Source organism: Carassius carassius, chromosome 6 (genome assembly GCF_963082965.1).
Source record: "Carassius carassius chromosome 6, fCarCar2.1, whole genome shotgun sequence".
Classification (NCBI taxonomy): domain Eukaryota; kingdom Metazoa; phylum Chordata; class Actinopteri; order Cypriniformes; family Cyprinidae; genus Carassius; species Carassius carassius.
In genome coordinates, this window is record NC_081760.1 from 39,683,212 (window position 1) to 39,706,681 (window position 23,470).

At 36.4% G+C, this 23,470-nt stretch overlaps 1 protein-coding gene across 1 annotated transcript; it reads right to left on the bottom strand.

Annotated features, from left to right (window-relative positions):
• Positions 1 to 11,994: 11,994 nt before the first annotated feature.
• Positions 11,995 to 16,957, bottom strand: LOC132142871 (deoxynucleoside triphosphate triphosphohydrolase SAMHD1-like). The gene is made up of 14 exons (XM_059553057.1): positions 16,941 to 16,957; positions 15,664 to 15,824; positions 15,287 to 15,402; positions 14,850 to 14,921; positions 14,675 to 14,706; positions 14,405 to 14,548; positions 14,219 to 14,319; positions 13,874 to 13,982; positions 13,574 to 13,665; positions 13,283 to 13,395; positions 12,990 to 13,126; positions 12,710 to 12,802; positions 12,529 to 12,633; positions 11,995 to 12,407 (listed from the first exon to the last, which is right to left on the bottom strand). Exons 1-14 carry the CDS (start codon positions 16,944 to 16,946, stop codon positions 12,255 to 12,257), a joined length of 1,434 nt encoding a protein of 477 aa, XP_059409040.1. The 5' UTR covers positions 16,947 to 16,957; the 3' UTR covers positions 11,995 to 12,254.
• Positions 16,958 to 23,470: the final 6,513 nt, after the last annotated feature.

The window sequence follows — 23,470 nt, forward strand, 5'->3', positions numbered from 1 at the left end:
GATTACTTTTCTTCTCTTTTAGAAGAAAACAAACATAACCCCAGGTATTTATTCAATACAGTGGCTAAATTAACGAAAAATAAAGCCTCAACAAGTGTTGACATTTCCCAACACCACAGCAGTAATGACTTTATGAATTACTTTACTTCTAAAATCGATACTATCAGAGATAAAATTGCAATCATTCAGCCGTCAGCTACAGTATCACATCAGACAGTGCACTATAGACCCCCTGAGGAACAGTGCCACTCATTCTCTACTGTAGGAGAGGAAGAATTGTATAAACTTGTTAAATCATCTAAACCAACAACATGTATGTTAGACCCTATACCATCTAAGCTCCTAAAAGAGGTGCTTCCAGAAGTCATAGATCCTCTTCTGACTATTATTAATTCCTTATTGTCATTGGGATATGTCCCCAAAACCTTCAAACTGGCTGTTATTAAGCCTCTCATCAAAAAACCACAACTTGACCCCAAAGAACTAGTTAATTATAGACCAATCTCGAATCTCCCTTTTCTGTCCAAGATACTAGAAAAGGTGGTATCCTCACAATAATATTCCTTCTTAGTGAAAAATGGTATATGTGAGGATTTCCAGTCAAGATTTAGACCGTATCATAGTACTGAGACTGCTCTCCTTAGAGTTAGAAATGATCTGCTGTTATCATCTGATCGTGGGTGTATCTCTCTATTAGTTTTATTGGATCTTAGTGCTGCGTTTGACACAATTGACCACAACATTCTTTTGCATAGACTTGAACACTTTGTTGGCATCAGTGGAGGTGCATTAGCATGGTTTAAATCATACTTATATGACCGCCATCAGTTCGTAGCAGTGAATGAAGATGTATCATATCGATCACAAGTGCAGTATGGAGTACCTCAAGGCTCAGTACTAGGGCCGCTACTCTTCACGCTTTATATGTTACCCTTGGGAGATTTCATCAGGAAACATGGTGTTACACTCTAAAAAATGTTGGGTTATTTAATCTACCCAACTACTGGGTTATGAAATGCTTTACCCATTATGGGTTATTTATAAGGAATTTGGGTTATTTTGTGCAACTCATGCGTTGGGTCAAAATCCATCAACTTATATCAGTTGACCCAGCACATGGGTTGTTTGTGCTTCGAACCTCATCATCACATCATCACCAGAGTCCACATACCGAGCACTCGACACAGCAGAGAACCTGACTGCTCATCCAGCGAGGCGAAGAAATAATAAAAAGGATGTGTATTTATTGCATAATATGCATAAATCTAGCATGTATTCGGTTCTAGGTTTGTAGTTTCACCCTTTTATTTGGGTAGTCTGTTGCAGTTTATTTTCCTACACTGTTAACAATCGCTGTAAAAAAATGGCCAAATTTTGACAGTAACATACTGTTTTTCATTAAAACAGTGCATTCTGGGTAATATTCATCATTTTCGAGAAGGTAGCCTGCTGCTATATATCGTTAATTAACAATGTTCAAAGTCGACACTCAGCGTCTGTGTTTCAAATCACACCCTACACCCTCATTCACTATTCCCTACATGAGTTTACTAATATAGTCCACCTGACAGAGACAATGAAAACTAATGAGTGAATTCAGACACTGGTCAACAGCTGCTGTTAACGAGCAGAATCACTGAATAAAAGAGAAACAAGACAAACACAAGAACTACAACTGACTTCAGCCACAGCCTTAGATTAAAACAACTGAAGATTTAAACAACCCACAAACAGCTTTACCAACTTCACTCATTACTAACCAGACTGACTTTATTTCTATCAGATCAGAGATCAGAGATCAAAAGATCTTATTGAGAATTACAGAGATTTAGATGATAATGTTAGTTTCATTTAGTGATCAGTGTTTGCTTTAGTTGGGCTCCTGACCCTTGACTTTTGTACTTTATTTTTTTTTTCAATTGCTGTATTTGTATCTTTATGGTACATCTGTTACATCAATATTACATTTGATGGACAAGTTATTATGGCTGTTTCTGTCAGGAATGATCTACTAGACTGACTTAAAGTGTTGCTGTAATAGTCAAATATTTGTTTGGTGTTGAAAAATTTGAGTGAATTACACTATTTTTTTGTTTCTTCAACTTTATGAGAATAAAATGTGATAATCTGAACATATTTTTTAATGACAGTTTGAGTTTTAAATATTTTGGGCATCACTGTCCACAACACTCAAAGAGAGACATCAACAATCAGCATATGAATCTCAACAATGGTGACAATCAAAAGGTTTATAATGCAATGCATGCTGGGTACCAGCACAGGATAAAACTCATCCATGACTCCCAGCATGCATTGCGGCATGAATAAATTATGCCCCTGAATTGTTCACTTATTTTCTTGAATTCTTATGTGCTTATAATTTTGCTTTTGTTTTAAGTTTTAGTAGCATGTTTTGTGATGTTCAGAACTTATCTTTTTATTTATTTTGTGGATTGTCACGATTGTTGTGATTCATATGCTGATTATTGATGTTTCTATCTAAATTTCAGCAAAGGTTTTTTTTTTTTATGAGTGAAATTTTCTTAACAGTCTTTCATAACTTATGGCTCAGCAGTGTTTCTTATCTTGCTGTAGTATCAATAAGAGAAGGTACATGGGATTGGATCAGAAATAACAGATTGTTTGTTCTTGTCAATCTATAAACAACAATACCAGATTTTTTTCTTGTGTTGACTTTTTTCCCTCTATAACAAGCTCCAAAGATGCATTGCTACAGCATGTAAGAAAAAAAAAACTTGGTTGTTGAAAAGTCACGTTCAAGAGCCCAACTAAAGTAAACACTGATCTCCATCATGGTAGTGAAAAACCCCCACCTAAACCTATTTAACTCTCAATAAGATCTTCTGTAGACATCTGACAGAAGTAAAGTCAGTCTGGTTATTAATAAGTGGAGCTGGTGATGCTGTTTTAGGAGATGTTTAATCAGATCTTAAGAGATTTTATGAATTCTTTTATTTCAGTTGATTTCATCTAAGGCAGTGGCTGAGGACAGTTGTAGTTCTTGTGTTTCTCTTTCCTTCAGTGATTCTGATTGTTAATAGCAGGTGTTAATCACTCATGCTCAATCATCAATTAATCACAGAATTATCTCATTAACTGTCTCAGTGTTACTCTAACACTCGGTAGTGTGCACACATTATAAGTGTTCATTCAAAACTAAGGATTCTGTTGTGGGGTTTAAAGGGTTAAAGATTTAAGATGAAGAAAAAACAGCATGAAACATAAATTAGTAGTAATAAACTGTAATTAATTTACAGGAAACAAACTGTAGAATAACAATTATTTACTGGCACCCCTGCTGCCACCCCTGCTGCCAGTAAATAACTGTTTTTCTACAGTTTGTTGCCGTAAATTAATGGTTGCCAGCAAAAAAAGGTGTTTTTCTACAGTTTGTTGCCGTTATGTCAAGGGAAAACAGTAATATACTGTAAAATGTAAATGTTAGATTTACCAAATGAAAAAAACATTTACTAAAATATTTGTGAACATCCATAGAAAAAAATATATGCAAAGTCATACACTGATAATAAGAGTAAATACTGAACTCGACTGTATTAATGTGTGTTTGCACCAGAGAGATCTGTTAGTTTAATGTAGTTTTGTTGTTCACCATTGTGCTGGAGAGTAGAGCTTGTGCTTCAGTCAATGATGAGCCACAAATTCTGATTTTCTGCTGTTTTATATAAAGACAGTAAATGTGTCGCTGATACAGTGATGATCTCTGCGTTAAGTACTTCAGCACATACATGTGTGTTACAGCTGATAATGAACTGCAGCGATTTGAGTAAAAGTCATGCATTTAGTTTCTTTACTACTACACATTAAGTGTTTGCATTTTTACATTACATATTTCATTTTCAGTGGACTCAAATAAAATAAGTTCATAATACTAACATCGTAAGAATGCTAGCTTTTAAACTCAAACTGTTTGAAGCAGTGGGAGTGGAGTCAATTTCCATGGTAGAATTTACGGGAAAATACTGTAAAAAAAAAAATTAAAAGTGGTAAATTAATGGTTGAAAGCTGTAAATTAACAGTACTGTACTGGCACCCCTGCTGCCAGTAAATTACTGTTATTTAACGGCACAATTTTTTACAGTGATATACTGTACTGTAATGTTAAACTTAATCTTGTTTATGGGTTAATTTTACCCAGCTTAATATGCAGTTGAATCAACCCAGAATTGTAATTAATTTGACCCAGCATTTTGGTACACTATATAACAAATATGTAGTTAAATCAACCCATAATTATAATTAATTTGACCCAGCATTTGGGTAGAATATTTAACTCATCTGTTGGGTTAAAAATGATCAACCTTGCTGTCTTGCTGGGTCAAATTAACTACTGTTGGTCTGGTGCAATAGTGACCCAGTGGTTGGGTTATAGAACAACCCAAGTTGGGTTATTTTTAACCCATCATTTTTCTGTGTGTAGCTTTCACTGTTATGCTGATGATACTCAGCTCTATATTTCTTTGCAGCCCGGTGAAACACACCAATTTGAAAAACTAATGGATTGCATAGTCGATATAAAAAACTGGATGACAAGTAATTTCTTACTGCTAAATTCTGAAAAAACAGAGGTGTTAATTAAAGGACCTAAAAACTCCGCTTGTAATAACCTAGAACACTGTCTAAGACTTGATGGTTGCTCTGTCAATTCTTCGTCATCAGTTAGGAACCTAGGTGTGCTATTTGATCGCAATCTTTCCTTAGAAAGCCACGTTTCTAGCATTTATAAAACTGCATTTTTCCATCTCAAAAATATATTTAAATTACGGCCTAGGCTCTCAATGTCAAATGCAGAAATGTTAATCCATGCATTTATGACCTCAAGGTTAGATTATTGTAATGCTTTATTGGGTGGTTGTTCTGCACGCTTAATAAACAAACTACAGCTAGTCCAAAATGCAGCAGCAAGAGTTCTTACTAGAACCAGGAAGTATGACCATATTAGCCCGGATCTGTCAACACTGCACTGGCTCCCTATCAAGCATCGTATAGATTTTAAAATATTGCTTATTACTTATGAAGCCCTGAATGGTTTAGCACCTCAGTATTTGAATGAGCTCCTTTTACACTATAATCCTCCACGTCCGCTACGTTCTCAAAACTCAGGCAATTTGATAATACCTAGAATATCAAAATCAACTGCAGGCGGCAGATCCTTTTCCTATTTGGCGCCTAAACTCTGGAATAACCTACCCAACATTGTTCGGGAGGCAGACACACTCTTGCAGTTTAAATCTAGATTAAAGACCCATCTCTTTAACCTGGCATACACATAACATACTAATATGCTTTTATTATCCAAATCCGTTAAAGGATTTTTAGGTTGCATTAATTAGGTAAACCGGAACCGGAAACACTTCCCATAACACCCTATGTACTTGCTACATCATTAGAAGAATGGCATCTACGGTAATATTTGTCTGTTTCTCTCTTGTTCCGAGGTCACCGTGGGCACCAGATCCAGTCTGTGTCCAGATCAGAGGGTCACTGCAGTCACCCGGATCCAGTACGTATCCAGACCAGATGCTGGATCAGCACCTAGAAAGGACCTCTACATCCCTGAAAAACAGTGGAGATCAGGACAACTAGAGCCCCAGATACAGATCCCCTGTAAAGACCTTGTCTCAGAGGAGCACCAGGACAAGACCACAGGAAACAGATGATTCTTCTGCACAATCTGACTTTGCTGCAGCCTGGAATTGAACTACTGGTTTCGTCTGGTTTCGGTTCCTTGCCGCTGTCGCCTCTGGCTTGCTTAGTTGGGGACACTTCATCTACAGCGATATCGTTGACCTGATTGCAAATAAATGCTCAGACACTATTTAACTGAACAGAGATGGCATAACTGAATTCAATGATGAACTGCCTATAACTATCATTTTGCATTATTGACACACTGTTTTCCTAATGAATGTTGTTCAGTTGCTTTGACGCAATGGATTTTGTTTAAAGCGCTATATAAATAAAGGCGACTTTGACTTTGACTTTGACAAACAAAAGCTGTAGAGCACAACTTCTGTGGGTCTGTTCACATTTAAAGTGATTCAAGTTGTGGCCTAGTGGTTAGAGAGTTGTTGGTTCAAGTCTCGGGCCAGTAATACAATGACTGAGGTGTCCTTGAGCAAGGCACTGAACCCCCAACTCCTCCCTGGGCGCCGCAGCATAAATAATGCCCACTGCTGTGTGCGTGTGTGTGCATGGGTTAAATACGGAGCATGAATTCTGAGTATGGATCACCAGGGGCGCTGCACAAGATCCCGGGCCCTATGCATAGGCAGTCCTAATGGCGAGACACCCCATTCCCCCCGCCCACCTTGAAAATATATATTCCAGACTTTTCAAGGGCCCTCTCTTCCTTTGGGGCCCTGGTAATCAGTACTGGTTTTACCCCCAGTCCGGCGCCCCTGTGGATCACCATACCTGGCTGTATGCGTCACGCCCAAGGTGGAGGTGTGGAGGCACTACATGTCAGCAGACACCCCCAAACTACCACACCTTCTTGAGGAGCTACCCCATACCGGAAAAAAGGCACACAACAAGAATTCAAAAGTTAACACGTTTATTGATTTGTTTAAAATGAACGTCTCTAAAAACGTCTCTCTCGATGTTGAATGACTGTGTGTGGTCTCTAGTTCCCCTCCTCCAATACAAATGACAGTAAGGGGAGTACATCAACACCCGAGTGGCTACGGCGCCAGATGGCGAAGGCTTGGTGAGAACTCTGTTCTTCTAGTCCACAGGCTGGATTTCATCAGCAGCGGACTCAGTTCAGTGGGGTTTCAGCACTAATTCAGTGGCTCTGCGGGACTTCACACAGACTCTGTAGCTCTGCAGAACTTCAGCACAGATTCAATAAGAGTGGACGGGTCAGTGGTGACTCAGTTCTTTACGTCACAGGGTTCTACACAGCAGTAGGGTTCTGACAGCAGACTGACAACAGCAGATAACTCACTTCAGTAACTCTGTGAGGCTTTTCACCAAACTCAGTGAGCGAGAAGGGAGGTGCATATACTTCACAGCTTTAACAGGTTCTTCACTGAATTCAGACGGAGAATAAATGGAGGTAAATACACTTCACTGCTTCGCTGAGCTCAGACAGAGAGAAAGGAGGTACATATATCGGTTATAGATCACTTATTCTCCTCTCTTCATCACCCAGGGCAGGGCTCGCCCAAATGAACACCGATTCATCGAGGGATTATAGGCTGGTTGCCCGTACACTCTGCGACGTCCCACACTCGTGTATACACTACAACACACCCATTCACACATGATAATTGAAACTCAGCACACCATGCACAAACCTCAGATCCTTAAGGCAGAGTGCGGGCCCATACGACAGCCTCAACCAATGAACTCTGTCCCGTGTGCTGATACAAAACAGAGTTCTCACTGCGGTGTCATTTCCAAACATCCATCTTCAGCAAATAGACAGAGGATTGTGAACTTCAGCACTATGTCAACGTAGTGCTTCTTCATAGAATAATTATGACAGAAAGTGACCAGGCACTTATCTCAAGATGAATCTTCTCTGCCTCCAGTTCCTTCCTCTCTGTGTCAGTGCTGCATCTCCACCGATCCTTCCTCTTCTCCCGCTTCTCTCAAACGTCAACTTCTTTTATTTCCCTCCCAGTCCAATCGCCTGCTTATATATTTTCCCCCGCACAGCTGCCAGTGATTACCCTCATTATCTTCTATTCCATCGTATTTTTCCTGCTTCTGTGTATCCCCACCACAACAATGTCCCGGCCCATAGTTCCGGCTTTCGTCACCCCATGACATGTCACTTCACAATTGGATATAAAAGCGAATGAATATATTACCTGCAGGATCAACAAACACTGAATATGCAACAAAACCACCTCTTTGTGAATGGGATTATGTCAAATTTCTCTTTAACTTAAAATGCTATTTAATAATAATCTTAAGACTACACAAACGTTTTATCTGAAAGCCTATACAATTCACCACGTCCCTTCCTTTACCTTCAAATTACAGAACAAAGATATATCTGGATGTAATGTTAATAAATACACAACAAAGCAATTATCATGTTAAACACAGAAGTTAGGAAAAATGTTTTGGACAGCCAAATGTTTTGTAATTTCCTTCAGTTAAATTAAGACAGATCAGAAGTCACTAAGAAACATACAATCAAATACAAATCTCAGATTGTTTTGTTGTTTTATTCACTGATGTGGTTTTGTAAATAGATTTGTATGTGTAATGATGTCTTTGTGTATGAGTTATTTGTCTCTTATCTCAGCTGTATTTTGTTCTGTCTGTCTTCTGTAACTCTTACATTTGCCCTTTCAGGTTTATGTGTTTATGTGCGTTTGGTTTTAATTTTTCAGAATTATAGCACAATGTGTTTTACTATTACAAACAAAATGTTGATGATTCAAAGTAAACATTAACTGGCAAATATTAGAGAAAGTGAATGAGAAATATAATTCTAGCTGCTATCAGCTGCTGTAGAGTTGAGTTTGAAGAGTTTCAGTAAGTGCAGTTGTGGTTCTGTTATCAGAGCTGATCTAAAGTTGTGCTGCATTGAGATGAACTTGTCTTGAAATAAACTTCAGCTATAATACCCCAGAAGTACAGCAGTTCACTGTATTATGATTGTGAATGACTCAAACTGCTCTCAAGCTGTGCTGCAGTTATTCTTCAGTAGATGATGTGCACAGTTAGGAGTATCTGAGTGGATTTAATGCAGCTGTATACAGTGTACAAGGAATAATTCACCAGACAATTAAGATTCGTCATTCAATCAACATGGAACTACATCCTTCTCTGTTTGCAAGTCTGTCTATGTCAGATCTTTATTTATTTTTTTATTTCCAAACACACACACACACACACACACACACACACACACACACACACACACACACAGATACACATACACATACACACACACACACACACACACACACACACACACACACACACACACACACACACACACACACACGTTCACCTGCTCTCTCTCTCTCTCTCACACACACACACACAGAAACACACACACACACACACATACACACACACATACACATACACACACACACACACACACACACACGTTTGTTTTTGTGTAAAGTGTGTTCATCCCATAGGTGTAATGGTTTTTATACTGTACAAACTGTATATTCTATGGCCCTTCACCAACCCTACACCTAACCCTAACAGGAAACTTTGTGCATTTTTACTTTCTCAAAAAAACTCATTCTGTAGGATTTATAAGCGTTTTGAAAAATGGGGACATGGGCAGAGGTCAGAGGCGGCCTTACCTATGTTTCACCCGTTTCAATTGAAACGGGCCCCGCCCTCCAAGGGGGCCCCCAACAGAACAGGAAAATCCCATTCATTTTCTCCCTAGGATATTGATTTTCAGACATAATGTCTAAAGTGGTCTCCAACACGTCGCTCGCGAGAGTAGCTCGTGACCTGATTGGAGGTAGCTCGAGGGCCGTTCAATATCGCGTCTTTTGCACGCTCAAGTTCATTATTTCAAATAATTGAAGCGACGCGCTCATTTTTTTTCAGGCGCAACAAGTCAACATGAAGGATGGGGGTGCACCCAAACTATGGGTGTTTTTTCTAAATAAATCTTCTAGCAGAGCTACAGCAAAGCGTTTTTCGGTGGTGGAAATCCATTAGCTATTAAAACTTCTCTGTCGTTGTGGAGAGCGCATGGTGCATAGCAATGACAGACGCCACGGGAACCGAATTTTACTATTAATAATAAAAGATAAGCTAATAATGTGCATTGTAAATGTCAGTATTTTGTCTTTTTTTGAATCATTCTTTCTATAAAAATGATTTAAAGGCTGAAATATGCGAGGTTTATCTTTTTATAAAAACTTTTTTGTCAAAACTTTATTTGAACGTGTACATGTTAGATAACATGTTGCAAGACACTCCTTTCAAATTTGGCCATCATTTTTAATGTTACTATTTTAATGTTCATGTAAACAAAAAGTGCATATTGATGGTAAGTTTATTTGTTATTTGGTTTTCTACATAAAACTTGGTGAATTGATTTTATTGTGTAGTATTAGTACTTTTTGAACAGGATTATGTGATAACCATGCTCATTTTGGTCACTATAATCATGAAATTACATTTTCATACCATTTTATCTCTAGTTATGATGCACTATAAAATCAACAATAATTATGTGTTTTTACAGTATAATATTTTGCTATATATAGCCTATGTCAATTAAGGGGGACATATATAGGCCTACAATAACTCTTTTAGGTCTAAAACAGTTAGCATAGTTGTTAATATGAGAGTTATGAGACATTATTTAAGAGATTTAATTATTGCGTGAGTAGCTCTCGGCCACTTTCATTTTTAAAAAGTAGCTCTCAAATGATCTTCTAAAATGAGTGAGCCACAAATCCGTGAGTACATTTTACAAACCCGTGGGAACGGATTGCGAAAGCGTGGGCACGGTTTATGAATTCGTGGGTACAGATTTCAGAAACTGCAGGCACTGTTTACAAATCTGAGAGCGCGGGTTAGAAACTCGTGGGTACGGTTTATTAATCCGTGGCCACGATTTGTTAAACCGAGGGAACAGTTTGAGAATTCGTGAGTACGGTTTAGGGCGCACGGATTGCCAAAACCGTCGTCACGGATTTTTTAAAAATTATTTTTACTTACACAGGTGACTTCCCGGGCTCCGTAATACGGCAAGTTGAGGGGATGTTTGAGCTGTTTTTTTTTTTTTTTTAAGTCAGCCCAGACAGCTGAAAATATAGCTACTTGCCAAATCAAATAAGCAGTGATGTTGCCCTGCGTGAAAGGGCGAGGCTTATTCCAACGTAAAACGCTGTATTGTATATAGTTTGTATAAAGCTGCCTTTTAATGAAGCTGAAAGTGCGAGTAATAAAATAATATGATGCAAACCAACAGGAATCCTTGCTTTTTCTGCTCTATTATGTTTACATTTTATGTGGGCAGGGCCCCATATTAGTTATTGAATGATCTTTAATAATGTAAATGTTATTTGCTCTCTTTCTGAACAATGAAAGATTAGTAGCAATATTTATATCACATTAACTTTCAATGTTAAATTCACATTTAATATAAAGTCAGTCGTATTAAAAATATGTTATGACATGACACCTATATCTGTTACTTAAGTAAACAGACAGGGTTTTATAATAAATTACATAAATTGGAGTAAAGGCTGATGAAATATATAAATTTATACACGCACACATACATTACATACATTTTATCTATATATCTAAATAAAAATAGGCTCAGTATATATGACCCAAAGTAACTAGTAACTAACTACTTGAGTAGATTTTTTTATCCAATACTCTTTTACTCTTACTCAAGTAACTATTCAAGAGTAGTACTTTTACTTTTACTTGAGTAAATATTTCTAGAAGTACTTTTACTTTTACTTGAGTACAGTTTTTGGGTACTCTACCCACCTCTGGACATGGGTTATGTCCTCATAAGTCACCCTCTCCTTGTAATACCTGTGTCATACCCATGACATTATACAGAGTTGAGTCCTGATATGACACAAAAACAAGAACACAAAATGTTGGTGTTTTATGACAATTGACTTTTTTATTTAACATACATACATGCAACTCTTTTTGTCATGATTTTTTCATTATTTCATTATTTTTCATTATTTCATTATTGATTTATTTTTTATCACAGTTCCATCCTGTCATGTCTTAATTTTTTATGTAGATACTAATTTTCATTTAGACACAGAAGTCTGTGATTTAAACTGACAAATGCAAAGCAAACTAAGCTCAAGATTACAGTATGATTAATTCAACATTTAATATCAGCGTTATAACAGACACAGGTGCAAAGTGACTCAGGAAACATTTACAAAATAAAAGTCCAGATGAAGGTCCCTCTGCTGGACACTCTTCATGTATTACAGGAAAACATTGCAATTTTCTTTTCTGATGCAATTAAAGCGTGCTTAATTCATTTTGATATTATCATACTATCGATACTACTCCTTTAATTATTTTCCATTATAGATTTTCTCTGTAAACATGTTTTTTTTAGTAACATGGAAGTGAGCAAGGTTTATTTGATCATTTGCCTCCTTGTTAATAAAGTGTTCGTATAGATTATTAATTAAACAATCAGTGAAATTATAGACACTTGTACTGATTGTGCACTACATAACCTTAAATATCATATATTATAAATCATTTGCACATTAATGGAGTCCAAAACTGGAGGCACACCAGATGTGAAAGCACTTCTCAGTCTCCTCCATCTTCTTCATCTGCTCCTCTTTATTCACATCAGTGTTTTTGTAGTAAACTCTGACCAGCTCTTCATTAAACCTCTTTGGCAGGAAACTGGACAGCTGTCAGTAAAAGACAGATGAGTTTCTATTGTGAGGAAATTTGACCATGATCTACACTATACACTTCAAACCAGCCTTTGAAAAAATGACCTGAAATATAAAGGTTTAAGTGTGACTTTACCTGATGATCCTTAATGACAGAAGCTTCGTTGGGTTTCCTCTTGCTGTAGAAATAGACGTTTTCAATGGGGTTTTTGTCCTTCATGCCATGATCCAGATCAACCACCTGAGTAAAAAGAGATTAACTGGTTTTTGAAGATATGAAGGCATAGATGAAGTTTTTGGTATACAGTATAACTTACATAAAGTAGTAAATCTTTAGCGTTCAGAGAAACAGTGGGGTCTGTAGGTTTGTACTTCTCTACTGCAGCTTTCCATGTTTCTGTCAGCTTTTCCTGATTCAAGAGAGTCAGACAGTTACTGGATTGTGTTGAGTGTAAAAGATGGAGTTTTGTTTAAAACATAAATATGTCTGTAATGATATTTGAAAGCAAGGACTTTCAGTGTTTAGTAAGGCATGTCTTTTGAATATTGCTAATGTCAGTCAAACACTAAACCAATGTGTTTTTCAGTTTCTGTCACCTTTGAGATGTGTTTCTCAGTCACTCGAGCTTCTCCAACAAACTTTGGCAGTTTTCTTCTGATGATCTTGTTCAAGATGTCTCGAGATTCCTTCAGTTTATCAGAAGTGGAGGACAAGATCTGCTCAAAGATCTCATCTGACAGAACAACAGAAGATTATATATATATATATATATTTTTTAGGCAAATAAAGATCTAAAAAAGAAAGTGTTTATCTTGACATATTTGAGACGTACTACAGGTAAAATCAACCATATTTCTTCTTTTTCTGTTGTGTGGTGTTTTCAGCTGACCTGTGAGTTTGCAGTAGTCCTCTGTTTTCTTTATGGCTTCAGAAATCTTCAGCATATCTTCAGGTTTTCCTTCATGAAGATCACGATCAGCTCGTACGAGAGCTTCTGCAAACCTAAAGCACAGAAAAACTTGTGAGTTAGTGTTTCCAACAAGCGTAAGCGGTGCAGTCAGTGACCTGATGCTGAATTTAAGGTCCTGTAATAGAAGAATAAGTGATGCATGATGTTAAATATCATCTGATCATGGATGTGTTTTATATTCACATGCTCTTCATGCACAGAGAAACTCACATGTCTTCGATGATGTTGACGATCTTGTGCTGATAGGCCTGGCGATGAAGAGTGTATCGGGTGCGAAACATGTCATAAACGTTATCAGCCTCCTGTGAGACACACAGACATCAGTGTGTCAGAGATCCACATCATATGAAACAATGCTCACATTAAATCTCACATTTAATAAGAGCATCAGAGCAGTAGAACATCTTCATCTTCATGTTTCAGTCATCCACAGTCCTGTACTTTAGGTGAGCTGCTTTGCTTTTGCTGCTTTTGCAAAAGTTTTAACAGTGTGATGATTGAATCAAGCACCTTGTCTCTGAAGCAGATGTGATTTCTCCCGTTCACTTCACAGACTCGAGCAAACTTCAGCAGACGCTGATGATCAAAACTGTTTCGGATGCCGAGGTGATGACAGTCTCTGTCAAATGAGTATTAGAAATTGTTTTATAAATGATATGATGATTGTTAAAACAGCTTGCTGATGCACAGCAGAATAAGACAAGGCTGAATTCAAGTTGTTAAATAAAAAATAACAATAATATTATGTTTTCTTGGTAGTTGCATAGATGTGAGCAAAGATTGAATTAGGGTAAACTTATAAACACATTTATAACATATAGTATTATTATCTTTACAAAAATACCCAATAGTTACCGTGCAAAATAGTCCCATTTGTCCACATCGATGCCGTTCTGTTTATTTGCCACGATCTCATACAGGAAGGATTTGTCTTCATCTCTGCCTTCGTATCTCCACTGAACAGAAGAGTGATCAGACTTCATTAAACTGAACTGTTGACTTTATTAACACACCGTAAACAGCTGGAGTATCAGATTGTACCTCTGAGGTTTTTGCCCCTTCGATTAACTCTTTAATGAAGATCACGTCTGTATCATCCAGTCCGTGTTCTTTCAACACGTCTTCATTCTCAGCCTTCAGACTCTTCACAATGTCATCGAACATCAGAACTGACATCTGCTCATGCTGCAATAAAGACACAAAGATCATAGAGTCAGTGTGTGTGTGTGTGTGTAATCTACTATCAAATTCATTGTCCTTGTTTTCATCCAATACTTTTGATTTTATTGATAAGTTCGTAAAACTGCTCACTTTCCACTTTTCAGGGATGTCATCAGCCAAGCCTAAATAAAGATGAAGGGTGATTTCTATATTTATGCATTACACTATATCAGGTTAATTTACTCGAATAGCTTGTACACTGAGAATTAAACCTGCATGTTCACAGACCCGACTGATTACATTTCATTTCACACTAATACTTTACCTTTGGAATGTTTTATTTTCTTGACTTCAGGAATAACAAGGCCATCAAATACATGAGAAAATGGACCATGACCTAAAAAAAAAGGTTTACTCATATAAGAAATACAAAAACATTATGATTTTTATAGAACTGAAAATAATAAGACAAAAATCGAATATATATATATATATATATATATATATATATATATATTTTTTTTTTTTTTTTTTTAAACGTTTGTATAATCTTATGATATTTATTTTGTGTCCTGTCCCTTTAAATTCTTTTTTAATTACTTTTTTTCCCCCACAGACAAATTAAAACACCAAGAAAATAATAGTTCTTTAAAAAAAAATAAGAAACCAAGATTCAACACAAATATGAAATTAGGATTTGTTTTATTATTGTTTTAAGTTGCAGGATGATTTTGAGTCTCCATAAGCTTTAGTGCTCCTCACCCAAGTCATGACACAGACCAGCGATCTGAACACACAGGAAATCCTGTTTGGTGATTTGGAGCTCAGGCTGATTGTCATGAAGAACCTTCACCAGGGAACCTGCTAAATACGCCACGCTAACACGCACACACTCACACACACACACACACACACACACACACACACACACACACACTATATATATATATATATATATACAGTGTACTGAAGCTATTTCAACTGAGCTCACTGATTGAATATATAAAATATGATGAAATAACCATTTTAAAATGTTCTATCAATTAATAAATTAAACAAAAGATACAGCTGAATGTTTACAACCTGAAGTCTCAGAAGGCTATCAGTTCCCCACTGAACTGAATATAATAATATCTCACCCAAGTGAGTGCTCAAAGCGATTGTGGGAAGCGCCAGGATACACCAGATATGTTCCCCCCAGCTGTTTGATGTGTCTGAGTCTCTGAAACTGAGGAGTATCTGTGATCTTCACCAGCAGCGGGTGCAGCTCCATGTGTCCATGGATGGGGTCGTTGAAGATCTACAGGATAGAAGAACAGTTTGCTAACAGGTTTTAACTTATAACTATATACTTGTGGTTATATTGTCTCTTAATTAGGATTTGAAATAGATACAGTAAATATTAAGTTTGGGGCAGGAGAGCGGTCTGTGAAAACAGCAGGGAAACTCTGCATGTCAAAAGAAAAAAAAAAAAACTAAATCTAACTGGCTTTCTAATCTTTTTGTATTCTTTCTATCTTCTTTTTATTTATTATACAATTATAAAAAAGACCTCTAACACTAGTTTGCTTTAATCTTTTTAAATTCTATCTGTTTTCTTTTCATATCAAATCTGACACTGAAACTTATGATGTATAAACCCGCACATCAACCTGATCACTTTATTTAGCCTTAAAGTAAACATTACGTTCGATTCAGCAGTTGCAATTATTATTATTATTATTATTATTATTATTATTATTATTATTATATTTGTTTATTTAGGGTACTTGTAATATAGAGTTTTAGTTTCGGTTTAAGCGCTTCATGTCCAATGAAATAATCCACGTCTACCATTTTGCTGAATAAAACATCTTACTTTAATCTTGCTTTATAAATAATAATAATAATAAATATTATTCTTATTAGTGTGGTTATAATCGTAAATACCACGGATGCTGTAAAGAAACTTTCCTTCACAACGAACGCTATCCGCTCTCTCTCGACTGCCGGTCTTAAAGGGACAGTACTCAATTTGAACATTCTACGTATTTCAGAATGAAAGTTTATAGTGTCTCCACATGTTTACTGAAAGTTGTAAAACTGCTTTGAAAATGCAAATTAAATGACTCTCTATCACATATGTAAACATTTAGGTGATAAAGTTCCTTAGCACAGGTTGTGCTTTTTACTCCGCAGCCAGAGCACACAGCACTTAACAAAATATGCTAAGATATGCCATTGTGAATGTGTGTTTTAAACATTATTTGATTATGTCATAGTGTAAACTACAAGTCTAAGATTGTAACATAGCGCCATTATCAAATATGTTCATATAAATAACGCTGGCATGATAACAGTTTCACACAAGACGAGCAATGTTTGCTAGAATTTCCCATCAAGCAGACTTCTGCTTCCCTTTCAATGTTTTACTTGCCTTCATGATGGCTTTTGGAAACTGTAAAGAGTTATTCTGCAAATCCTCAGCCATTTTTCGCCTTTTCACTGCAGAGAAAGTATGCAATTTTATACCTGATTTACTGAATTGTTTCAAATTGAAAACAAAATTATGAATAGATAACAAAAGTAATAACCAATATATATATATATATATATATATATATATATATATATATCTATATATATATATATATCTCATTGATGTTATATATATATATATATATATATATATATATATATATTTAATTAATTGATGTTATATATATATATATATATATATATATATATATATATATATATATATATATATATATATATATATATATAACATCAATGACAACTAATAACCTCATTGAATTTGCATTCTGATATTTCTGTAAAATATTATTAAAAAAAATACAGATTTTTTTAAAGTATCAAGTAAAAACCATTTCTTCACTTTGTTCAGTTTTCTCACCATCTGTTGTGCCTTTAGATCCAGACCTCTTCTCTTCTTCCCAGGTATCTGATGATGTTCTTGTGTGCGGCTGGAAATGATGAAGAAGGTAATGAGTAACTCTAGAACTGTGTGGAGGTGTTATGTAGCGAGAGACTCCGCCCACTGCAGCATGATATCTTGGCTTTCAGTGACGAGGGTGTGTCTCGATGACTGGTGAGTTTGATCATCAACTGTACTGTGTTGTCCTGCTGGGGAGAAGCTGTTACTGGAAACCAATGCTTGTTTCAGTTTGCTAAGTGGTTGTCAAGATGCACCTCACTATCTGTCTGCTGACATTGTTTTTGTTATGGTTGTGTTGACGACATAATTAATTTATTAGTCTGTTAAAGGCTGATGATTTTGAAAACAAAATATAAACACAGAGATCATACAAAAACCAGAGATAATATTGTGAAATATAACACTACTGAATGTAACATAATATAGGGCTATGCCACTAATAATCTGAAGTAGAAAACTCCACTGTGTCTTTGTAGTGAACATGATTATGCAGTAATTTCAGTCTCATTGCAATCTTTTTTTTATTTTTAAGAGGTGTAATTTAAACTATATATATATATATATATATATATATATACCCAGTCGTGGCCAAAAGTTTTGAGAATTACATAAATATTGGAAATTGTTGGAATTTCCACTGCATTTCATTGCTGTCATTAAAGGACCTGCTGAGATCATTTCACTAATCGTCTTGTTAACTCAGGTAAGAATGTTGACGAGCACAAGGCTGGAGATCATTATGTCAGGCTGATTGGGTTAGAATGGCAGACTTGACATGTTAAAAGGAGGGTGATGCTTGAAATCTTTGTTCTTCCATTGTTAACCATGGTGACCTGCAAAGAAACGCGTGCAGCCATCATTGCATTGCATAAAAATGGCTTCACAGGCAAGGATATTGTGGCTACTAAGATTGCACCTAAATCAACAATTTATAGGATCATCAAGAACTTTAAGGAAAGAGGTTCAATTCTTGTAAAGAAGGCTTCAGGGCGTCCAAGAAAGTCGAGCAAGCGCCAGGATGGTCTCCTAAAGAGGATTCAGCTGCGGGATCGGAGTGCCACCAGTGCAGAGCTTGCTCAGGAATGGCAGCAGGCAGGTGTGAGCGCATCTGCACGCACAGTGAGGCCAAGACTTTTGGAAGATGGCCTGGTGTCAAGAAGGGCAGCAAAGAAGCCACTCCTCTCCAAAAAAAACATCAGGGACAGATTGATCTTCTGCAGAAAGTATATTGAATGGACTGTTGAGGACTGGGGCAAAGTCATATTCTCCGATGACGCCCCTTTCCGATTGTTTGACGCATCTGGAAAAAGGCTTGTCCGAAGAAGAAAAGGTGAGCGCTACCATCAGTCCTGTGTCATGCCAACAGTAAAGCATCCTGACACCATTCATGTGTGGGGTTGCTTCTCATCCAAGGGAGTGGGCTCACTCACAATTCTGCCCAAAAACACAGCCATGAATAAAGAATGGTACCAAAACACCCTCCAACAGCAACTTCTTCCAACAATCCAACAACAGTTTGGTGAAGAACAATGCATTTTCCAGCACGATGGAGCACCGTGCCATAAGGCAAAAGTGAGAACTAAGTGGCTCGGGGACCAGAATGTTGAAATTTTGGGTCCATGGCCTGGAAACTCCCCAGATCTTAATCCCATTGAGAACAAAAACCCACTAATTCTGACAAACTCCAAGAAGTTATTATGAAAGAATGGGTTGCTATCAGTCAGGATTTGGCCCAGAAGTTGATTGAGAGCATGCCCAGCCGAATTGCAGAGGTCCTGAAAAAGAAGGGCCAACACTGCAAATACTGACTCTTTGCATAAATGTCATGTAATTATTGATAAAAGCCTTTGAAACGTATGAAGTGCTTGTAATTATATTTCAGTATATCACAGAAACAACTGAAACAAAGATCTAAAAGCAGTTTAGCAGCAAACTTTTTGAAAACTAATATTTATGTAATTCTCAAAACTTTTGGCCACGACTGTATATATATTGAAGGACATATGAATTTGTTTGTTATTACATTTGAAAGATGTTATTATTACATTACTAATAAATTAAGGTGTTCAAAAAATGATCCCATTATGTTTCTGTGAAGTAATGAAATTAGCACTTTGTTTATCCTATATGTTAGTAAAAACTGTAAAACTAAACCTTCTGAAAAAACATTTCTTGAAGAAGTCAACAATGTGTGAATATCAATAAAAGACAGACAATAAAAACGTTGGACTTATAACATTCTTATAAGAATTTGTTTATGAGTTAACTGGGTAAACAGTAATATACCAAACAAAACAATACATTAATATTTTATTGTGTTTAATAAAGTAGTCAACTTCAATATAACTGTATATTCTCAGTGTTCAGAGTGGACACTCTGGCTGTGTTTCAAATCCCACCCTACACCCTCATTCACTATTCCCTACATGAGAATAATAAAGCCCACCTGACAGAGAGAATCCAGAAACTGATGAACACCTGCTGATATCAAGCAGAATCACTGAAGAAAAGAGAAACAAAAGAACTATGACTGCAAATAAAAGACATTCAATCTCTCAAGATCTCAGCAGCATTACTTGCTTCACTTATTATTAGTAAGTTTAACTTTATTTCTGTCGTATGTCTAAAGAAGTTATCAATGGGAATCATCAGAGTTTTAAATGTTGACATTTTTTAATTAACAATAACCGATTCATTTGAAGTATCATTTGATTATCTGTTTGATTATTGATTATTCGTTTGTGTTTTTTTGTTTGTCAAGAAAAGCCAATTGACAATATAGGCATGTGATGTTGGTTATGTGTTGACAGCAGCAAAATCAACATCGAATGACAAAACTGACAACAGGAACAATCATTGTGTGTTTGTTGTTGTGGGGAACCAGAAGAGGGAAGCACGCTATGGATAAACACATGTGGAAATGAGTGTAGAGGCTTTCAAGTTTATATAAAAGAAAGTCAAGTTAGATGCAGAAGTCATATGCCTTTATTGAATAGGAATGACACCTAATACAAGAACCAGCCTTAATCCATGCAGAAAATACATTATATGAAGTGTAGTTAAGTTTATGATAGTGGTGTGTTTATACAGCACGTAAGCCATCAATGTAGTAATCAGTATTTATGAAAGATTCTAAAAACACATTGCACACATGATACTTTGATCTATGTCAACATTTAGATACACAAAAATATCAACATATGTAACAATCAACATATGAATCTCAATAATGGTGACCTTAAATGCTCCATGTCACAATGCATGCTGGGTAGCAGGACAAGACAAAAATCTCATCCCAACCAACGAAAAATACTGTTCACCATAATGGTAACCAAATACTTTCAATAAAAGACAAATCAACATCTAAATCTCTGTTATTTGTCACTAAGAGCTTCTGTGGATGTCTGAAGTTCTGTTATTGCCAGTGGACCATTGTTTGCTAATGAGGCTTTTGGGAAACACACCATGGTAACACTGTTAGTGCAGTTGTTTAATGCTCTGCTGAGATCTTGAGAGATGTCTTTTATTTCAGTTGTATTTCTGGTTTATTCTCTTTCTTTCAGTGATTGTACTTGATAAATGCAGGTGTTCACTAATGCTTAATTAATAATTAATCCCTTAATTGTCTCATAAATGGCAAAATTGCTTCAGTGTTGCTTTTACTCCCTGTAGTGTGGTTTTCATGTGGAGTTAAAATTGTAAAAAAAGACACTTATTTGAACAGTAACAAACTGTAAATTAAGTTTAGCTACATCAAGCAAACTGTAGAAAAACAATGATGTAAGGGCAAAGCTGCTGCCAGTTTACTGTAACATTACTGTGAAAACACACAAGTGGATCAAAAAAAATTCATCAAAGTTGTCTTAAGACAAGAACACATTTTGTTTTTGGTTTTAGGACAGCTTTGATGAAAGGTTTTAACCCACTTCAAATGTTGACTAGTGTAAATGAACTCAGTTAAGAGAGGGATGCTTGACTGATTGCACAAACACTGTTGGAAGAGAGCTGAGCTGAACCTGTTGTAGAGGGCTGAATTACAGCAGAGGGGAGCAATGCACCTTTACACTGCTCTATCCAGCTTGTTTTTAACAGAAGAGCACTGTGGCTGTTTGTAATGGATGGGTGATTCCACTTATTTTGCTTTTGATACGATATCAATACTTCCAAAGGCCAGTATAGTAGATACAGATACCGATATCCCTTAACTTAACTTTTAAATTATTACATTTATTAAATTATTAATTGATGAAGTGTCAAATGGGTCATGGTATCAGTTTTAGCCTTTATTTAAAAGGCGTAAATCATTCAATATGCCTCAACTACAGCTTATTATGTTATATTTGAGTTAACACATGCTTAAAATAAGTTTACTGTAGAGGTAAGCATGGGAATCTACAAATACTGCAATCACTAGGTGCGTTTACATGGACACTTATTGCTTCCATGGGATTGAATTCATTCTGATTGATGAATCCGAACATAGTGTCTACAAAAACGCTGAATAAAGTGATCGGGGTGATGTGCGCGTTTACATGTCACAAGCTTCTGATCAGATTTACTCTTTTGACATGCACACACTGCATGAACATACAGAGTTTCCCGCTGCTGTTGCATACTGTTTTAAAAAGCACACGTGATATGTATCTACTTCGGGTCCTAGTTAGGCGACGACCAGCACATGAACTGTTGTGCTGCTTAACGTTACTTAAAAAAGTGTAAAAGCGCCCCTTCCCGCACCCAAAACTAGTCATCTGTTGATGAGAGTCTTAAACGAGGACTGGTGGGACGTGGCTGTGTTCAACTTCACATACGCTGAGTGAAAGGGAGATTTATAATGACAGGTCACTTATTTATGGACACTTTAGTCACCAGGAAGAACAGCTCGTTCTGCTTGTCATACATCATTACGCTATTTCTACATCACTGCGTATGCGCAGTACTTTCACGTTTCGGTTTTCAAGTGTTTACATGTCCACTCGCTCGGATTACAAAAGGGATAAACCACCCCTTACAATCCAATCAAAATGTTAGTCGGATCTGGTCAATTCAATCCATTTGACGTGTTTACATGTGAGTTTTTTATTCTGATTGTGCTTCTAGTCCTATTACGATCGGATTAGTAGTGTCCATGTAAACGCAGCTACTGTAAAGTACAACCATAGTTCATTTTCATAAGGGACTGCCAGTTGCACCCATAAAATACAACCTTTTTATTCTGACAATTTATGATTTATAATAAACATCAGTTCCAGAATAGAGCATGATCAATAAGAGCTTTAGAGTTCACTTTAAATAAATTGCAAAAGAATAGACTACAATTTCAGTTTGTTTGTTGTGAAATAACTTTTTTCTGTCCTCTGATAATAATTATTCAGTGCTGTGTTACCCAAAAGCATCAATGGTTTATGACACTGAGGAAGAGCAGCCCTGTTTGAACGCAGAGTCAGCAGTGAATGAACGCTCTCTGTGATTGATTAGTTCTGTCTTGCAGCATTCCTGTGTGATCTGATGAGCAGGAAAATAGTTATTTATCCAGTTCAGTGCATATTGAATGCTTTAAATGTCTTATTAAATTGAACAACAAAAACAACAAAAGAACCTTAGTATTGATACTTTCAATACTCACATCAGAATCGATACGTCCATCCCTTAGGACTTACAGTATCAGTCGATTCCAGTTATTTTACCAGCACAAAAACAGCCATTCTGCTGCTTTATGTTACAAACTGATGTTTCTTGGTGAACTTAAAACTCATAATATCACCATGAACAAGGGAGAAAAAATTATAATTGCAAGTTATAAGTGCTTTTCAAGCACTGCTATGTGAAGCTTTAGAAACTTTGCAAATAATTATTTTTAAAAAATAAAATAAAAACTGTTTCAGAGCACATTTATAAAAGTCATGAGATTTCAGCAAACGAGGCTTTGTATGGAAGGCTGACGGTGCCAAAACGCTTTAAAAAGAACATGTGAAACTTGACAGAGTCAGCACACACTGTTAGTCTGT